We start from the raw sequence: 19,498 nt of genomic DNA, 5'->3' as shown, positions 1-19,498 counted from the left end.
TGCCAGTCCCCACTCCAATGCCCCCAACTCCTGCAAGGCCACCACCTCTTCCCCGCAACCCCCAGCAACCCTCTGCCCTCCCCCACAATCGTCCCCCTCCATACACCCCTCCTGCCAGCCCCTCCCTCCAGGCACAGTCCCGCCCAGGGCTGGCAAGAGGGGAGGGGAATGAGGGACAACTGTAGCCCCCAAATGTCTGTGTAACTAAAGTGAAATGAGAGGGGGGAGGGGTTCAAATTCCTCTCAACAAGCATGTTCCCGCCATCCCTGAGCATTGGGGTCTGAGATCCCGGCAGCCATCTTTTGCAGCGCCCCTCACCACACACACTCCTGCCATCCCTGAGCATTGGGTCTGTGACCCTGGTGGCCATTTTCTACTGTCCTCCTCACCCCTGCGCGCTCCCGCCATCCCTGAGCATTGGGTCTGAGAGCCCGGTGGCCATCTTGTGCAGCCCCCTTCTCCACGCATACTCCTGCCATCCCTGAGCATTGGGTCTGAGAGCCTGGCGGCCATCTCGTGCAGCCCATCCCCACTGATGATCTCCCTCTCCCCTTGTCACCAGGAGGAAGAGCCCTGCATCTGATGGAGGAGCTGACCCCTGACCGGCAGCGCCCCTGAGCCCCGTGGCAGGGAGATGGCGCGGCAGGTCAGGCTGCACAGCCCCTCGCACCCGGACCTGCTGCTGCACCGGGCCAGTGAGCTGAGGCATGTGCGGGCCCTGTGCGACGTGTTGGTGCGCGTGGGCCAGCAGGACTTCCCGGCCCACAGCTTGGTGCTGGCCTGCGCCAGCCGCACCCTGGCCCGGCTCCTCCTGCCACAGGGCCCCAGAAAGCTCTGCAATCTGGACTTCCTTGCGCCTGCCACCTTCAAGCACGCCCTGGACTTTGCCTACACTGGCAGCCTTGAGGTGGCACCTGAGGAGCTCACCAGCCTCCTGGCCACTGCCCGGGACCTGGAGATGGAAGAGCTGGAGCAGGCGTGCCTCAGGGTGCTGGGGACTGGTGGCCCTGATGGGACTGGCATTGGCGACAGGGCTGGCGGCCATGACTCAGTTGGTGTTGGAGACAGGACTGGTGGCTGTGATGGGGTTGCCATTGGTGACAAGACTGGTGGCCATGGTGGAGTTGGCAACAGGACTGGTGGCCATGACGGAGTTGCCATTGGCAACAGAACTGATGGCCCTGACGAAGTGGGCATTGGCAACAGGACTGACGGCCATGATGGAGTTGGCATTGGTGATTGGGCTGGCAGCCATGATGGGGTTCGCGCCCAAGATGCGAGGAAGGAGACAGCAGATGGGATGTCCCAGATGAAGTCACCAGGCAACCACGACCTAGTTTTATTGACCGATGGGCCCTGCCTGGGTAGGCCAGACAGTAAAGGGAGCCAAATCCAAGATGGCAGCTTGGCACCCAGTTGGGTCCTGTTTGAACAGTCCTCCCTCAAGCCACGGGAAAGCATCATCACAGCTACGGCCCGGCCACTGCCTCAGGAGCACCGTGCCCATCCCTGGCTGCCAGAGGCACTCTGGGGGCCAGAGGGGGTGGTTTCTGGCTACCAGCCCTGCCCACCATTGCTCAGCTACCAGCTGCAGTCACTGCCTTCGCCCTTGGGCAACCTGGGGCCTGGGCACATGGCCCTCTCAGCATCGGTGGGTTTCCATGGCTACGTCCGACCCTTCCCCTGCGGGCTGGAGATGGGGAAGCTGGGCACCCCCAGTGGGATCACAGGCAGAGAGAAGCAACTGGAAGACCAGAGGTGAGCGAGGTGGAGGTGGGAGAGAAGCCATAGGTGATGGGAGTGGGTGGGGGGAGGCAGGGAGCAGGACTCCTGGGTTCTATCCCTGGCTGGCCCTGGGGGTGGAGTTGGCTCTGGTGAGTTAGAGCAGAGTGGGCTAGGAGCCAAGACTCCAGGGTTCTAGTCCCAGTTCTGGGAGGGGAGTGGGGTCTAGTGGGTTAGAGCAGGGGAGCTGGGAGCCAGGACTCCTGGGTTCTATCCCTGTCCCTGGGAGGGGAGTGGGGTCTAGTGGGTTAGAGCAGGGGAGCTGGGAGCCAGGACTCCTGGGTTCTATCCCTGTCCCTGGGAGGGGAGTGGAGTCTAGTGGGTTAGAGCTGGGAGCCAGGACTCCTGGGTTCTATCCCTGTCCCTGGGAGGGGAGTGAGGTCTAGTGGGTTGGAGCTGGGAGCCAGGACTCCTGGGTTCTATCCCTGTCCCTGGGAGGGGAGTGGGGTCTAGTGGGTTAGAGCAGGGGAGCTGGGAGCCAGGACTCCTGGGTTCTATCCCTGTCCCTGGGAGGGGAGTGGGATCTAGTGGGTTAGAGCAGGGGAGCTGGGAGCCAGGACTCCTGGGTTCTATCCCTGTCCCTGGGAGGGGAGTGAGGTCTAGTGGGTTAGAGCAGGGGGAGCTGGGAGCCAGGACTCCAGGGTTCTATCTGTGTCCCTGGGAGGGGAGTGAGGTCTAGTGGGTTAGAGCAGGGGGAGCTGGGAGCCAGGACTCCAGGGTTCTATCCGTGTCCCTGGGAGGGAAGTGGGATCTAGTGGGTTAGAGTAGGAGAGGGCTGGGAGCCAAGACTCCTGGGGTTTATCCCTGGAAGGGGAGTGAGGCCTAGTTGTTAGAGCAGGGGGGCTGTGAGCCCGGGGGGATGATTCAGGCCATGAGGCTGCTGCCCTCCCTCCCCCCGCGACTCTGAGGCACACTGGCTCTCAGCTGTGGGCCCTATTCTGTGGGAACTGGCTGTGTCACTCATTTCCTGTCTGGTCTCCTTGGGACACCCTCCCCGTGAAGGCAGGCATGGCAGGTGCTGTTGCAGCTCTGAGCAGGGCACCAGGGGCAGGCATGGACCAGCTGCGCATGCGCCTTGCCAATTGCCGCTGACCTTTCGCAGCTGTGGCCAGAGGCTGCTTGTCCCTGGCGCTGGGCCAGCTGGATTAACACTAGGCTAAGGGCACTGCAGCCAGGGGGTGTTGAGGGGAGGGAAAGCATTTTTCATGGGGGGAGCTCCCGAGTACCTCAGCCCTGGCCTGGCACTCTGGGGGGAAATCCCCCGATCTCTCTGGTTTGCAGTTATGCTGGTCATGGCTCAGGGTCTCTCCCACCCGTAGTGACACACAGACCCTGAGCCCAGCAGGTTCCTGCCCCAGAGAGCGGCGGAGCTCGAGATGAAATAGGTCCCATGGGAGGGGGTGGCCGGCTGACTCGCCTTTGGGGTTTCCCCTAGCCAGCCCCACACCCACACGCCCGACTTCAAAGGGCTGAGTTGTTCCTAGATGACACATTCTTCCCCCCCATCACCCTAGAGCCGTTCACATTTTCCTCTAGGCCAAATTACTTTAATTCGGAGGGTGAGGAAGTGAAGGGGTATCAGCGGGCTGTAGGGGTGGATCGGGGGAAGAGGGGACATGGGGTGTAGGGGTGGATCTAGGTGGGAGCAGTAGGGATATGAGGTTTAGGGGTGGATCGGGGCAGGGGGCTAAGGGGTCTAGAGGTGGATCTCAGAGGATCAGAGGGGATATGGAGTGTGGGGGTGAATCTGGGTGGGGCCAGGGAGCTATGGGGGTAGGGGTGAATCAGGGACAGGGGACTATGGGGTAGAGGGTTGGATCGGGAGGGCAGGGGAGCTACTGTAGGGGTGGATCTGGGAGTAGCAGGGGGATGTGAGGTGTAGGGTTGGTTTGGGGACCAGGGGGATATGGGGTTTAGTGGTGGATTAGGGCAGGGGGCTATGGGTGTTGGGGGGGATCTGAGTGGGGGTAGTGGGGGCAGTGGGAGATATGAGATGTAGGGGTGGATTGGGAAGCAGGGGGGATATGGGGTGTAGGGGTGGATCTGGGAGAAGCAGGGGGCATATGGGGTATAGGGGTGAAACTAGGTGGGGGAAGTGGGGGAAGTGGGACAGATGGTGTGTAGGGGTGGATCGAGGAGCGGGGGGATATGGGGTTTAGGGGTGGATCGGGGCAGGGGGCTATGGGGTGTAGGGTCAATCTGGGTGGGAGCAGCGGGGGCAGTGGGAGATATAGGGTGTAGGAGTGGATTGGGTATCAGGGGGGATATGGAGTGTAGGGGTGGATCTAGGTGTGAGCAGTGAGGGATATGGGTATAGGGGTGGATTGGGGGCAGAGGGGCTATTGTTGTAAGGGTGGATTGGGGGATGAATATGGGTTGTGGGGGTGGATCTCGGGGTGCATATGGGGGCTGGACATTGGGCAGCCCCAGTTCACAGCCTCCTAGACCCAGAGGCTATAAGGTCAGAAGGGCTCATTGTGATCACGCTCTGTCCTCCCGTGCATTGCGGGTCCCAGAGCCTCGCCCCGCACCCGCCTGTACCGACCCACAGCCTCTGGCTGAGCAGCTGCCGTGGTTTGAAGATGTGAACCTTTCACCCTGTGTGGGGCACGCAGGGGGCAGGGAATCGCGTAGCGGCTCTTTCCTGTTCCCAGCCGTGGGGCAGGATGCATGTATATTGCACACAGGGTACTGTGTGCCCTTCGCCAGCCCAGCTCTGCCTCAGCCCCTCGCTGTGGGACCAGCCCCCTCGCCCCACACAGCGCCCCAGCCTGCACCTCTGTTACTCGGGCCAGGTCCCAAAGGGACACTTGCTTTCTGGGCTGAATGGGTCTGGTTTCAGTTTCCAGCCTTCCATGGGGCAGATCTTCCTCTGACGACCCAATTATTAATGAGCCGTGCCCCTGTCGGCATGCACAGACTGCAGCCAAGTCGCCCCTCAACCTGCCCCCTGTGTAGCTAAATTGATCCCATGCCTGGAGTCTGTCCTCTCAGGCTCTTCTCCGACCCCTCTCCAATTTATCTACATCCCTTCTGGAAGGCTCCAGGCTGGCCACAGGGTCCCAGCTGCACTCACACCAGGGCCAAGTACAGAAGCCAAATAACCTCTGGCTTCTCCAGATTCCCCTGTTTATAGACGCCAGGGTCGCCTCTTTTGGAGCTGTCCTCCGTTGACATTCTGTGGTCCCTGGTGGATAGATTGACATTTAGCTGTATTAAAATGCAGAGTGTTTGCTTGTGCCCTGTTTACCAAGCCACCCCGATCGTGCTGAATCGGTGACATGCCCTCTTTGGTATTTCCCATTCTTCCAATTTTTGTGTCATCAGACACTTTATCAGGGATGATTTTATGTTTTCTTCCAGGTCACTGTTAAAGATGTTAAATAGCACAGGGCCAAGAGCATTTAGGATTCTTTTTTGTTCCCAATATACTTTAAAAACTCCTTCTCATTGTCTTTCTCTCTGCTGGCCACAGATTGCGTCTGGCATCCTTTTGCTTCCCTTATCCAGTTTCTATAATTCCAAGCTTCTCAGTGATAGTCATTGCTCTCCACTCCCTCCTTTTCCCATTTGCTATGTATTCCCTTTTTGTGATTTAGAGCCAGCTAAGATTTGTTGGTGCATGGAGCCCTCTAGTGCCCAGCTGGGGCAGGCACCGCATTGCTCAGCCCTGAGCTCAGAGCTGGGCATCAGCTGGGGTTGTGGGGGTGTCATGGATGTGCAGAATTGGGGCCGTGCCCCAGGTTTGGAACAGTTCCTCAGTGGAGCCCCTACGATGTGCCAGGCCCCCAAAGGGGCTCACGTCCTTCTGCCACATGGCCTCAGTGCCTCTAGGCTGCACCTTGGGCCCTTCTGTTTCACCCTGTTCAGCATGGCCAATGGAGCCCAACTCGCTGGAGGGCCTTGTCCACTCTGCCAGGACTGATGCCAGCTCCTGTGCCCCCCATCATGCACCTTCCCTGTTCTGAGGTCTCTGCCCAGCTCCCCTGCGTTGAGGCGGGGAAATCGCAGCTCCTCTGGGTCATGGGCTGGCTGGGGGCTACGTCCTGGCGATCAGTTTTGCAGCTGTCTTTTTCAATTTCCCATTGACATGGGGTTAGTGAGTCCATTTTCATGACCTCGTTAACGACCCATCACAGCTCAGCCGGCCAGGTGACATTTATAGCTTTGTCTCCCAGTCTGCCCTGAGAGCAAAAACGGACTTTACCCCATACCCGGCAGCCATGCACAAGGGAAACCGAGGCACACATAGAGGTCATAAAAATATTACGAAAATTGCCATGTTGTCACAGGGGACTGCTCCCCACATCTCTTCTTCTGCTGAGCAGTGCCCCTGGCCCAGCAGCTCCCCAGGGTTCAGCTGCCACAGTGCTGTGTGTCTAGCAGGTGCGTGTGGAGCCTGAACCCAGACAGGTGGGAATGGGGTGCCTTAAGCCCTGGCCTCGGGGCTCCAGCTACCTGCATCCACCAAAACCAGCTGCAGCAAGAGTTCTAGAGCCACAGTGAGCCAAGTACAGGTCTGTCACATCTTACGCGCATTTAACATGCGTGTTTTCAGCTTTACGCGGTTGGCAAAAAAAAAAAAAAGGGAGAAAAATAATTTAAATACTGTTTCTGTAGTGTGGGCGATTCCTCCTGCCAATCACCCGCCATTCAACTCAATGTAATTTTGACTATATGCGATTTTCGCTTTACGCGCTAACTGTGGAATGGAACCCCTGCGTAAGATGAGACAGACCTGTAGATGTAGCAGGCCAGGCAGCAGGGTGCTGGCAGTCTGGGTGTGGTGCCTGGTGGAGTTCAAGATCACGCAGGAACAGCAGGGTTGCATTCTAGAGCACCACACAACTGGAGAGTGTTCTAGAGTCACAGGAGTGAGTGGGTTCTAGATTGCTTCAGCATGTTGATGTTACCATTCTGGAGGAAAATGCATGGCTGGGTGGGTTCTAGAGTGTCACAGACTCACAGATCATGCCCACTCTTGGCCCCGTACGGTCTGTGGGGGGAACCCCCTTCAGTGTGACAGCTCTTCTCAGGGGTCCACTCTCTCTCGGGGGTTAAGCCCTTCCACCTCTCAGAGCCTTAGCACACCTGTTTCTCGCCATGAGCCCCCTCAGGGAGTCTACTCGCTCTGGACCCCCGGGGCCTCCACTCCCCAAAGAAAATAATGCAACCCTGTTCTCTAGACTGGAGTGACACTCAGCCAGTGTAAAACTGGAGGGTTTATTGAGAATCTGAACACAGCACAGGAAACTCTCTGGGCCTCAGGCCTGGCCTCCCTCAGCACAGTACATCCCAGTCTCCCCTGCACCCAGGTGGGCTCTGCCTGCTCTCCCTCTCCAGCCCAGAGCTCCCCTGCTTCCCAGCTGGGCATCTGATATCACCTCCCCCAAGCCCTGCCTCTGTCTCTCTGTCTCTCCAGGTAAACAGGGTCACCGTGGCCTCCTCTCCTCTTTTCTGTCCTCTGGCCCCCTCTGGCTGGACCTGGCTAGGTCACTGGGGTCCTCTCTTCACAGTCCATTGTCCTCCCACTGGCCAGAACTGGCTGTGACTCCTGAGCTGGGCCTCCAGGTCACCAGGTCGCCAGGTCACCAGTCGCTGGGGTATCCATTCTCCAGGCCATTGGCCGGGGTCCCAAGTTCCCTCTCCAGTCATCTGTAACAACAACTCCCTCTCCCATCACCTTGTTAAACCAGTAACACCCAGGGAAACTGAGTCTCACCCCCTCTGCATGCAAACCATTGGAAAAACAAGGAAAAACCAAGACAGTCCCCCACTTCGTCACATCGAGCCACTCTGATCATCTGCTGGGAGGGAGGTTCTAGAGTGTTCCCTGGTGGTACTGACAGGTGGATTCTAATGTGGATGGTGCTGGGGGGCGAGGTCTTGCCACATTCTAGAGCGATACATGCAGCCAAGTTCTAGAAGTATGGGTGGTTATTAGAGTAAGAATTGGAGGTGTCTGGGTTGTGGAATGGCGTGTTCCAGGCGCGACCAGGTTCTGTGGCATATGGTGAGGGCAGCTGGGTTCCAAATCATTTGATGGGGGCTTCAAGATTCCAGGGGGATGGGGATTTGCAGGGTGAACTGTGGGGGGCTGCTGAATTCTATGGAGATGGGAATTGAAGGGCGAACTGTGGGGGGCTGCCAGGTTCTAGGGGGATGGGGACTTACAGGGCGAACTATGGGGGCTGCTGGATTCTAGGGGGATGGGGATCTACAGGGTGAACTGTGGGGGCTGCCAGTTTCTAGGGGGATGGGATCTGCAGGGTGAACTGTGGGGGGTGGGGGCTGCCAGGTTCTAAGGGGAAGGGATTTGCAGGGTGAACTGTGTGGGGCTGATGGGTTTTAGGGGGAGGGGACCTACAGGGTGAACTGTGAGGGCTGCTGGGTTCTAGGGGGATGGAATCTGCAGGGTGAACTGTGGGAGTGTCATGGACTCAAAGGTCGTGCCCACTCTTGGCCCCATAACGTCCCTGGAGGGAACCCCTTCAGTGTGACAGCCTTTCTCGGGGGTGCACTCTCTCTCGGGGGTTAAGCCCTTCCACCTCCTGGAACCGCACCTCTCTGAGCCTTGCATGCCTGTCATGGGCCCCCTCAGGGAGGCCACTTGCTCTGGACCCTTGGGGCCTCCACTCCCAGAGGGAATAATGCCACCCTGCTCTCTAGACCGGAGAGAATCTCAGGCAGCATAAAACAGGAGGGTTTATTGAGCGTCTGAACCCAGCACAGGAAACTCTCAGGCCTGGCCTCCCTCAGCACAGTACATCTAAGTCTCTCCTGCATCCCGGCGGGCTCTGCCTGCTCCCTCTCTTCAGTCCAGAGCCCCTGAGCTTTCCAGCTGGGCATCCCGGCCCCAACAGCTCCTCCTTGTCCTTTGTCTTCTGTCCAGGTAAACAGGTCACTGGGGCCCTCTCTCTTCAGTTCTTTGTTCCCCTCTGGCTGGAACTGGCTGGTCAGGTCACCGGGTCCTCTCTCCTCAGCCCTTTGTGTTCCCACTGGCCAGAACCAGCTGACTGCCAAGCTGGGGTGGGCCTCTTAATCAGCAGGTCACCGGTTGTTAGGGTTCCCCAGCTCCAGGCTGTTGCTCAGGGGTCCTGGCTGATAGGCAAGGTCACCCCTGGTCCTCTGCAACAACAAACCCTCTCCCACCACCTTGTTAAACATGCAGCACACAGGGAAACTGAGGTGCACACACGCTATTAATGTAAAACACTACAGAAATCATCAACTTCTTCACAGGGGGGCTTCCGGGTTCTAGGGGGATGGGATCTCCAGGGTGAACTGTGGGGGCTTGCTGGGTTCTAGGGGGATGGGGTCTTGTAGGGTGAACTGTGTGGGGCTGCTGGATTCTAGGGGAATGAGGACCTGCAGGTTGAACTGTGGGGGGCTGCGGGGTTCTAGGGGGATTGAGACCTGCAGGTTGAACTGTGGGGGGCTGCGGGGTTCTAGGGGGATGGAGACCTGCAAGGTGAACTTTGTGGGGCTGCTGGGTTCTAGGGGGATGTGGACCTGCAGGGTGAACAGTGGGGGATTGCTGGATTTTAGGGGGACAAGAGCTGCAGGGTGAACTGTGTGGGGCTGCTGGGTTCTAGAGGGATGGGTTCCGGGGATGGGTTCCAGTGACGGGATCTTCAGGGTGAACTGTGGGGCTGTCATGGACTCAAAGGTCATGCCCACTCTTGGCCCCGTACGGTTCGTGGGGGGAACCCCCTTCAGTGTGACAGCCCTTCTCGGGGGTGCACTCTCTCTCAGGGGTTAAGCATGGGGACCTGCAGGGGATGGTGCACATTTGGGTTTTATATCTGGCACCCAGCTCCCTCCATGCTGTGAGCTGCAGTTTTCGAGCTCAGGGACACACCCATGCCCCAAGGCAGCTGGTACTTGTATAAACAGCCCTGGAACTGCGGCACGACTGCCTGCCGGCGCACGCCAGACGTAACCATGTGGTCCAGAACGAGGGGTGGGAGCTCCCAGTGCTTGGCTGGAGCTAGACTGTCACCTGTGGCTCAGGGCAGCGGTCGCGATGGGGCAATGGAGGGGGTCCTGGATACACAGGATCGGTGCCATGCCCCAGCTTTTAACCTGTCCCTTGGATGAACCCATCAGCATCCCAGCCCCCTTCGGGTGGTCCCTGCCCCAGGCCCAGCCCTGCCCCTAAGTCTGGGGCTTTGCCCCAGGTCGGTCCCATTCCCCCTCCCCAACACCCCATGCTTAGCCCTGGGCCAAGGTGTCAGGGAGTCCTCTGGCTGTGGGGGGTTTCCATTGTCTTCTCAGCTTGTCCATCGCTATGGGTCAGCCTGGGCCAGCCCTTGAATGACCCCATGGCACCTCCTGCCTGCTCCGAGCGCGGACTTAACCCTTCCGCCTCTGCTTGGGAGCAATGGGACACGCACTTTGTCACAGAGGGCCAGAGCAGTGGGAGGTTGGGGGGCGATAGGGGTCGGAGCAGTGGGCGGCCGGGGGATGATAGGGGTCAGAGCGGTGGGGAGTCGAGAGGAACAGGGCCTGGATCCTGTCCCAAAGAGAGACAGTCATCCCGCAACAGGAAGTCACAGCTGATATCTTGGAGAACCCCAACTACCAGCCAACTCTGAACCCATCATTCCCTGGGCCCCCACTGCTCTGGGACACATGGTCCTCCCAGGTCTGGCTAATTGCACAAATATCATCAATGTCAGCTAGGGTAAAATTCTCCATCCCCCTAAGTAACTGATCCACCTGGCGCTGGTGCCTTGAGCCTGAAAGGTAGGACCAGGGACTTCTACAGCCCCAGAAGGGTGACAAAAGCAGGTTTCAACCTGGCATCTGGATCCAAAGGCACCTGCCAGTAGCCTTTGGTGAAATCCTTGGTCATGGGGTACTGAGTCCCCCTCAACTTGTCTAGGATCTCATGAGGCCTAGGCATGGGCAGGCACCGGACATGGTGATGGCACTGAGCTTCCAATAGGCCACCCAGAATCAGACTGACCCATCTTTCATGGGGACCAGCAGCATGGGAGAGGCCCCTGGGACTGGTGGGTGGCTGGATCACCCCAAAAGCCAGCATGTCTCTGACCTCTCCCTCCAGGGCCTGGGCTTTGTTCCCAGTTACTCTGAATGGGGCACACCTGATGGGAGGGTGTCTCCACTCAGTGGATAGCTCGGTTAGTGACCCCAGGACAGTTGGAAAACAGCTGTTGGTACGAATGCAGCATCTCTCTGATCTCTGCCTGCTGGGCAGGGGTTAGTAGGTCAGAGACGCATATTGATTCCAGCAAGGGAAGAGACCCTTCTCCAATTGGCCACACATGGCCAGTACCAGCCTCTCCCTGTCACAATATGGCTCCATCATGTTGACCTGGTACTCTCGGTGGCTGTGAGCCCGGTTGGGCAGTTCCAGCACATCGTTTTCCTCGTTCAGCTGCTGGATGACCTTGAAGGGCCCATCTCAGGGAGCTTGCAGCTTATTCGTCCTCACTGGGATGGGAACCCTCACCTGGTCCCTGGTGCCATAGGCTGAGTGGTCGTATGAGACCTTCCGCCTCCCTTGGGCCCTGGCTAGGTTCTCCCTGGCCAGACCCATGAACTCAGCGAGCTTTTCCTAGAAAGTCACATAGAGATAGAATATCAGAGTTGGAAGGGACCTCAGGAGGTCATCAGTACATACTCCACCACTGAATCTCCATCGGGGGAGCCTTCCCCTCCCATTCATCCCTCACCAAGACCAGTGCCACCTTCTGAAAAGGCTCCTCTATGACAAGCAGGTGTCTCAAGGCTGCTTTACTCTTGCCCCGGGCTTTTTGCACTTCTGGACAAGGCAGGCCTGGTTGGCAGCTGTCCCGCCCTGGCTGTGGTTCCCCACACTCAGCTGGGGTCGTGGATCCCGTTGGGCTCAGCTTCGCTCCTGCTGTTCCAGTGAGGGCAGGCAGTGAGCCCTCTGCTTTGCTCACAGCATGAAAGCCAGCGTGAGCCACCTCCCCCCATGCAGGGGGGTGGGAAGTATCTCTGCCCCACTCAGCTCCAGTGCACTGGTTACAGACAGGCAGGTGTCCTGAGCCTAGCACCTCCTCCTCCCTGCCAGCCAGGTCGTTTTACTGAACACTTCAGTCTCAGCAGATTGGTTCCCTGGATTCAAATTCAAATCCTTGGCCGTTACAGGAGCAGGGCCTGGATCCTGTCCCAAAGAGACATAGTCATCCCCCATAGGCAGGGCGAGGGGCTTCATCCCTGGGACCTTCGCCCAGGTCACACAGCCCCTCAGCACCTGGTGAGGCTGCACCACCCAGGACCTGACAACACTCCTCTCTGTCCCAGGGTCTTGCCACCCTAGGAATGTCTTCCCATTGACCACCACCTTCCGTTCCCACTGGGGATTCAAGGGGCCTGAGTAGGGTGACCAGATCGCAAGAGTGAAATATCAGGACACATTGAGTGAGCAGGAGGGAGATGGGGACGATACAGACAGACAGACACAGGTGCACAGCCAATTGGAGTCAGATGCACACTGGTCCGCCTGGCTCTGTGCTACCAGCGTGCCCCTTCCTCTTGGGGGTGGGCCCATGCTGCGACACACAGCTCCCTGCTCAGCGCCCCCTGGATCCACTATGCCCAGAGCCCCCTACAACCCTTCCACCACAGATGCACAGTGCTGTGCACATACACCCAGCGCCCCCCTGCCCACAGCCCCATCACAGCTGCCCAGTACCCCACACAGAACCCCCCACTCACTAGTTTCCCAATACACACAGATTTTCCCTCCCTCTCTTCCTTCCTCCCTCCCAGTGCCCTTCCCCACAGCCCTACCACAACTACACAATGCTCCACACGGACCCGCACTGCCTAGTGCCTTGACACACACAGATCTCCCCCATTGCCCAGCACCCCCCAACAGGCCTCCACTGTCTAGCACCCCAAAACACACAAACCTCCCGCACTGCCCAGCGCCCTCCACACCCTCACAGCCCAGCGCGCCACACACACCTCCCAGACACTCACTCCACCACACTCTGCCCCTTCCCTGGCCGCACTCACCAGCCCTACCGGAGGTTGCTGGCTCCTAGGGTCAGAGCGGTGAGGGGAGTCTCCAGACTCTCCATGTGCTGCACCCACCACAAGCGCGAGCTCCGTGGCTCCCATTGGCCGGGAAAAGCACCAATGGGAGCTGCCGGAGCCGCGGAGCGGGGCTTGCAGGCGCCAGCAGCACGCAGAGCCCCCCCACCCTAAGAGCCAGAGGGACCTGCCAGCGGGCGATGTGGGGAGTCCTGGTGGGGCTCATCTGGGGCGGCTCCCATCCCGGGAAGCATCTGACAGGCTGCTGGCTCCTAGGGTGGCAGGTTGGGTCTGGCTGGGGGGAGAGAGGCTCTGTGCCCCGCCCCTGCAGCACATGGCACTCCTGCTGGTGGGTGGGCGCGGGAGCTGCCCCAGGAAGCAGTGAGTAGCAGCACCGTGGCTGTGGTTCTGTGGCTGCAGTCGGACGGTCCCCGATATGGGGACAAAGGGCATCCCAACCGATGTAAGGTCGGAACGCTGGACAAGTCCCCTAAAATCGAGACTGTCCTGGTAATATTGGGACGTCTGGTTACCCTGGGCCTCAGCCCAGGAGAGTCCATGCAGACATATATGCTGGGGCCAGGAGTGGGAGCCAGTTGGCCACACCGTCCATCTGGCTAAACAGCTCTATGGCCTTGGGACCCAGGAAGGGGGCTAGACACTGAAGCCTTTCGGCAGGGCCAGCCTGGTTCCAATTGCCCACCTCCCAAAGGCCGCGAGACGGGCATCTGTCTCTCCCCCCTCCTTAACCTGCTGCAGCAATTTAGTGTTGAGGTTCCCTGCCTAATTAGCACCTCAGGGTCCATCCCCACTCACACCTGGATGGGTCCCTCTGCCTCTCAGCTCAGCCATCACCAGTTCCTGCTGCCTGTCTCTCCTGCTGTTCTGCTTCATGGCTTCCCTGTCTCTCATGGTCCTCCAAGTCCTTCGATCTCAGCTCCAATTGCATCCGTCTCAGATCCTGGTGGAGACCCCCTGGAGTCGGGGTCAGGGGTCTCTGGAACACCAGGCTGCTCCCAGTCTCTCTCGCGGCCCCAGCTGAGTCAGGAACTGGCTCCTCAGAGCGATCCTCCTCTTCCAACTGAGCAATCAGCTGTGTCTTAGTGAATTTCCAATATGCAGCCCTCTCCTTCTGCACAGCTCTACAATCTCCTTCTTAAGGAGATGGTTCTAGGCTATCTCCGAGATGTTCCCAAGTGGTTACGGACTCACAGGCCTGTGCTCTCTCAGCTCCCATGGTCGCTGGGAGGAACCTCTTCAGTGCAACAGCCCTTCTCGGGGGTCCACTCTCTCTCGGGATTTAAGCTGTAAGCTCCTCTGCTTCCTGGAACCTCACCTCTTGGACCCTTCAGCACACCTATCTCTCGCTAATCCCTCTTCTTTTTAGTGCTCCCCAGTCACTTACTGCAGGATGCTCTGTCCACTGGGTGCAGTTTATCCCACTGCTTCCACCAGTTGTCATGGAGTCACCAGGTCAATGCTCTGGAACTACTCCCTACGAAGCCAGTCAGGACTCCGGGGGAGCCTCCTCTCTCTAAGCTTATTGTCTCCAGGGCAAGAAGCTTACACAATAAGGGAATCAAAGTGGTTGGGGGCAATGGGAGTCAGAGCAGTGGGACTAGGGAGTGATGGGTCAGAGCAGTGGGGGGTTAGGGGGCAATGTGGTGTTGGGGGCAGTGAGGGTCAGAGCAGTGGGGAGGCCAGGGGGCGATGGGGTCAGAGCCATGTGGGACTAGGGGATTGTGATGTTCCCCTCTGGTGTTATCTAGGCCCATGATCTGCTAGGTCACTCCAATCCTTGACTCTGGGAGCCAGCCTCACCCTGCTCTGCTGTGAGAACCCCACTCCTGGGCTGTTCACTCACAGCCTCTGGCCTAAAGCTGCTCCTTGGATTGTGCCACTGAATGACACTAGCCAATATCTCTGGTCCCAGATACAACCCTAGGAGCCTCCATCTTTCAGTGTCCAGTTATGCCCGCTGGACGCTGCAAGCTTATATAATTAGTTTATCAATTGAACAAAGGAATTGATATGTCCCAGGCTTGTTATCCCAAGGGGAGTCTCTGACATGCTTCGACCCAAACACACTGCGTAGTCTACTTGAAGCAAACAGATTTATTAACTCCAAAGACAGATTTTAAGTCAAAGCATACATCAGATTTGATCAAATGAAATGAAAGCAAACTGCATTCTAAGCTGATCTTATCACTTTCAATGCCCTTACAAACGTAGATGCGTCTCACCACAGGCTGGCTGGTTGCTCTTCAGCAGGCTCTCCCCTTTGATCAGCGCTTCACTAGCTTGGTGGTGGCGTCTGTAGCTGGAGGTGGAAGAGAGAGGAAGAGCCTGGCAAACCTCCCTTACTTTTCTCATGTCCTTTCTTCCCTCTTGGCTTCGCACCCCGCCCGAAGTCAGATGAGCATTACCTCATCGCAGTCCCAAACAGGCCAAAGGAAGGAGCTGACTCCCTTGAGAGTCCAACAGATCCTTTGTTGCTGCCTAGGCCAGTGTCCTTTGTTCCTGTGAGGCTGGGCTGGGTTTGTCCCATACCTGCGCTGATGAGGTGTGAATTGTCCCGCTGCTCTTGGGGAGTTTTTGCCTGGGCTTGCCCTAAGTCATGAGGACACATTTTCAGCCTCATAACTATATACATGAAATTACAACCTGTAACCCGTAACCGTACCATAACATCACCGTAACAACCATGCCCAGTGCATCAGGAGCCTTCCGAAGACACCCGACACAACAAGCTTTGCACTGCATACCACACAATCCTTTTATAAAGATAAACCGGGGGGTGTAGGGTGCTGCCCTGAAGTACACAGCGTCACAGGAGCAATGGGGTGAGAGCTAGGGGGGGCTGGAGGTGATGGGGGGCTTTGAATGGAGATTCTGCCTGTCTCCATCCTGAGCCCTGTGGGTCATTTGCTGTTTAACCCCTTGTTTCCCTCTGCTCAGGCTGCTGGCGGTTCCGGCCAAGAGCTCGGGGTACGACCTCTGCCCCCAGCGGGGCCCAGATACCCAGCACCTCCCACTGCTCTGCCACCCGCGTAAGGAATCCCCTGTCCCCCCGCCTGCCCCACCGTACCACCCATGTAAGGACCCTCCACCCTGCCCCCCTGCTGTGCCATCCACGTACAGACCCCCTACTGTGCACTTCCTGCTCTGCCACCCATGTATGGACCCCCCAGCACCCCCACTGTGCCACCCATGTAAGGACCCCTAGCCTACCCCCCTACAGTGCCACCCACATAAGGACTCCCATCCTCTCCCCACACTGAGCCACCCACATACGGACCCCTGATCCTGCACCCCCGCTGTGCCAGCCTTGTAAGGACCCCGCCCATCCCCCCATGGTGCCACCCACATAAGGCCCCCACCCTGTTCCCCCCACTGTGCCACCCACATATGGACCCTCATCCTGCACCCCCGCTGAGCCACTCATGTATGGATCCCCCACTGTGCCACTCACATAAGGACTCCCCTGCCCCCATTGTGCCACTTCTGTATTGACCCCAGACCCTGCCCCCACTGTGCCACTCCTGTATGTGCCCCTCTGCCCCCCAGGCAACCCACATATGGACCCCCACCTTGTCAGCCACTCTGCCACCCACACATGGACCACCCACCATCCGCCCCCCTCATTGTGCCACCCAGGTATGGACCCTGCCAACTGCCCCACCCTGCCCGTCTCCTCCCACTAGCAGTTCCTGGACCCTGACCCCAACGACCCACTGCCCCATTACCTCCCCCTGCCCTTCCCCCCACCTTGCCCCTCATTGGCTCTACCGGGCCCCCCACCACCTCCCAGCCACCCTCCTGCCCTTGTCTCCGGAGTCCTCCAGCCCCACCCCAACTATCGCCTCCCCTCCAAGATCCTCGACCCCACCCTTACTGCCCCTCCCCCAGACCTCTCCCCTAGTCTGCCCCACACCCCATCTGACAGTCGCTCCATCTCCCCAGGGCCCCAGTCACTCCCACTCCCCCGTTTCCGGGCCCAGCGGAGCTGTGACAAGGACCTGCCGCCTCTGAGCACAGCGTCCCCTGGAGGTGAGAGGGGCGGGAGGAGGGAGACCTGAGGCACTGACAGTAGGGGGTCCCTGAGCGCTGTCAGTGGGGGAGGACCTGAGGGGGCAGGGACAGTGGTAGGGAGACCCTGGGGGGCAGGGACAGCGGGGGTGGGGGGTGCTCCAGGGGCAGGAACAGCGGGGGGCCAGGGAGGCAGTGGTCCTCCCTGGGCAGAGGCGAGGAGCTGGATGTTTCAGTTGTTTCTACTGGGCACGTTGTTATTATAGGGTCACCCGAGAGCAGTGGGGCTGGAAAACCCGGGTTGCACGGGCCCATGGGTCTCATTGGTAGGGTGGAGGGTAGGAGCCAGCTGGGCTAACTGGTGAGGGACTGGTGGGGAGGGCTGGGCCCATCTTTGAGCTGCGTCTCTCCTGCTCCTCCCCAGAGCCAGCCACGGCTGCGTCAACCACGCTGTACTTGATGTACGGCCCACGGTGCCCCCCACGGGTCCCGCCAGCTGGCGCCTGGAGCTACATCTGCCAGCTGTGCCAGCGACGGTTCCCCAGCCAGACGGCGTTGCGCAGACACAGCCGCAGCCACATGGGTACAGCCTGGGCCATGAGCGCTCCTGCCCCTCCCCCATCCAGCTAGCGCCCCTCACTCCCGACTCGCAGCCCCTGCTCCCCCAACCCTGCCCTTCCCCATCCCACGGCGCCCCTCACTCTCAACCTGAAACCAGTGCTCCCCCAGCCCTGTCCCTGCCCCCCCACTTCCAGCTGGTGCCCCTCACTCCCGACTTGCAGCCCCTGCTCCCCTAGTCCTGCCCCCACCCCCACCCCATCCAGCTGATGCCCCTCACTCCTGACCCACAGCCCTTGCTCTCCCAGCCCCCCCAATCCAGCCAGCGCCCCTCACTCCCGACCTGCAGCCCCTGCTCTCCCAACCCTGCCCTTCCCCCATCCCATTGGTGCCTCTCACTCCAGATCCATACCCCTGCTCCTCCAGCCCTGCCCCCGCCCCCCACCTGTCCAGCCGGGGCCCCTCACTCCTGACCTGCAGCCCCTGCTCTCCCAGCCCCCCCAATCCAGCTAGTGCCCCTCACTCCTGACCGGCAGCCCTTGCTCTTCCAGCCCCCCTAATCCAGCTAGTGCCCCTCACTCCTGACCTGCAGTCCCTGCTCTCCCAACCCCCCCAATCCAGCTAGTGCCCCTCACTCCTGACCGGTAGCCCCTGCTCTCCCAACCCCCCTAATCCAGCTAGTGCCCCTCACTCCTGACCGGCAGCCCTTGCTCTCCCAACCCCCCTAATCCAGCTAGTGCCCCTCACTCCTGACCGGCAGCCCTTGCTCTTCCAGCCCCCCCAATCCAGCTAGTGCCCCTCACTCCTGACCGGCAGCCCTTGCTCTTCCAGCCCCCCTAATCCAGCTAGTGCCCCTCACTCCTGACCTGCAGTCCCTGCTCTCCCAACCCCCCCAATCCAGCTAGTGCCCCTCACTCCTGACCGGTAGCCCCTGCTCTCCCAACCCCCCTAATCCAGCTAGTGCCCCTCACTCCTGACCGGCAGCCCTTGCTCTTCCAGCCCAGTGCCCCTCACTCCTGACCACCAGCCCTTGCTCTTCCAGCCCCCCCCATCCAGCCGGTGCCCCTCACTCCCAACCTGCAGGCCTGACCCTGGTGCTATCCCTGCAGGCCAGCGGCTGTTGGAGCGGGAGTTCTGTGCCCGTGGGTTTCAGGCCGAGGCCGGGCTGCGGGGGCCCCGGCGGGCATCCCCAGGCGAGAAGCCCTACGAGTGCAGCGAGTGCAGCAAGCGCTTCACCCTCAAGCACCAGATGGAGACGCACTATCGGGTGCACACTGGTGAGTGGGACCCCCCTCCAGCCACAGCGCTAGCCCCCTCGTGTGGGGTACCCCTCCCCCACTGGCATCAGCCCTCCCAGGGCTGTGTGCCCCTCTCCCATGGGCATCATCTCCCCCCACCAGTGCTGTGTGCCCCTCCCCCAGGGGCCTCAGCCCCTGGTGCTTCCTGGCTGTGTTGCACCCCTCCTAACTCCTGGGAACCGGGTACACGTACCTGCCTTGTGCCCCTGCAGGCTGAGGCATTGCTCCCACACCATCGCCCCCAGCCCTCCCTCCACTGGGAGTCGGGGGCACTCTAGTCCCCCCATCTCCCTGGGTCTTGGGGGGGCAGCCCTAACTTCTCCCGCACCCAACTCTGCCGTGGCCCAAACCCCTGTGCTGTCCCCAGGAAAGTGAGGCTGGGTCTGGGGGGAAGGGGCGGGCAGTGGGATAGGGCTCGGGAAGGGTTGGGGAGCCAAGGCAGGGAAGGAGGCGGGAGGGGCTGGGGATACCCCCTCTCACAGCCCGTTGCCCCCTTTAGGCGAGAAGCCGTTCCAGTGCAAGCTCTGCCCTCAGCGCTCCCGCGACTACTCTGCCATGATCAAGCACCTGCGGACCCACGGTGGCGCCGCCCCCTATCGCTGCACCCTGTGCTGCCAGTTCTGCCCCAGCCTGGCCGCCATGCAGAAGCACATGAAGGGCCATTGCCCCGAGGAGCTGCCCTCGGACTGGACGATCGAGACCACCTACCTCTACTCCTCCTCCAGCTCCTCCTGAGCCGCCTGTGCTAGTGCAGGCACCGGGAGACTCATGCGTGTCACGGGGAGGGTGTGGGGACCAG

At 59.7% G+C, this 19,498-nt stretch overlaps 1 protein-coding gene across 1 annotated transcript; it reads left to right on the top strand.

The window, feature by feature from the left end:
- Positions 1-635: 635 nt before the first annotated feature.
- Positions 636-19,498, top strand: ZBTB32 (zinc finger and BTB domain containing 32). Its single transcript, XM_050930967.1, has 6 exons — positions 636-1,759; positions 15,773-15,864; positions 16,778-16,864; positions 17,268-17,426; positions 18,511-18,678; positions 19,199-19,498. The coding sequence occupies exons 1-6, from the start codon at positions 636-638 to the stop codon at positions 19,432-19,434; spliced, it is 1,866 nt and encodes a 621-aa protein (XP_050786924.1). The 3' UTR covers positions 19,435-19,498.

This window comes from Gopherus flavomarginatus, chromosome 20, assembly GCF_025201925.1.
Source record: "Gopherus flavomarginatus isolate rGopFla2 chromosome 20, rGopFla2.mat.asm, whole genome shotgun sequence".
NCBI classification, from domain to species: domain Eukaryota; kingdom Metazoa; phylum Chordata; order Testudines; family Testudinidae; genus Gopherus; species Gopherus flavomarginatus.
The sequence above is the reverse complement of the archived record's forward strand: the minus strand, read 5'-3'. Positions and strand labels throughout refer to the sequence as shown.

Bases quoted from the DNA above. Each gene is read 5' to 3' on its own strand.
- ZBTB32 (XM_050930967.1), top strand. From the start codon at position 636: ATGGCGCGGCAGGTCAGGCTGCACAGCCCCTCGCACCCGGACCTGCTG. The intron at 17,427-18,510 runs GTACAGCCTGGG...CTATCCCTGCAG, and splicing joins ACACAGCCGCAGCCACATGG to GCCAGCGGCTGTTGGAGCGG. The intron at 18,679-19,198 runs GTGAGTGGGACC...TGCCCCCTTTAG, and splicing joins GCACTATCGGGTGCACACTG to GCGAGAAGCCGTTCCAGTGC.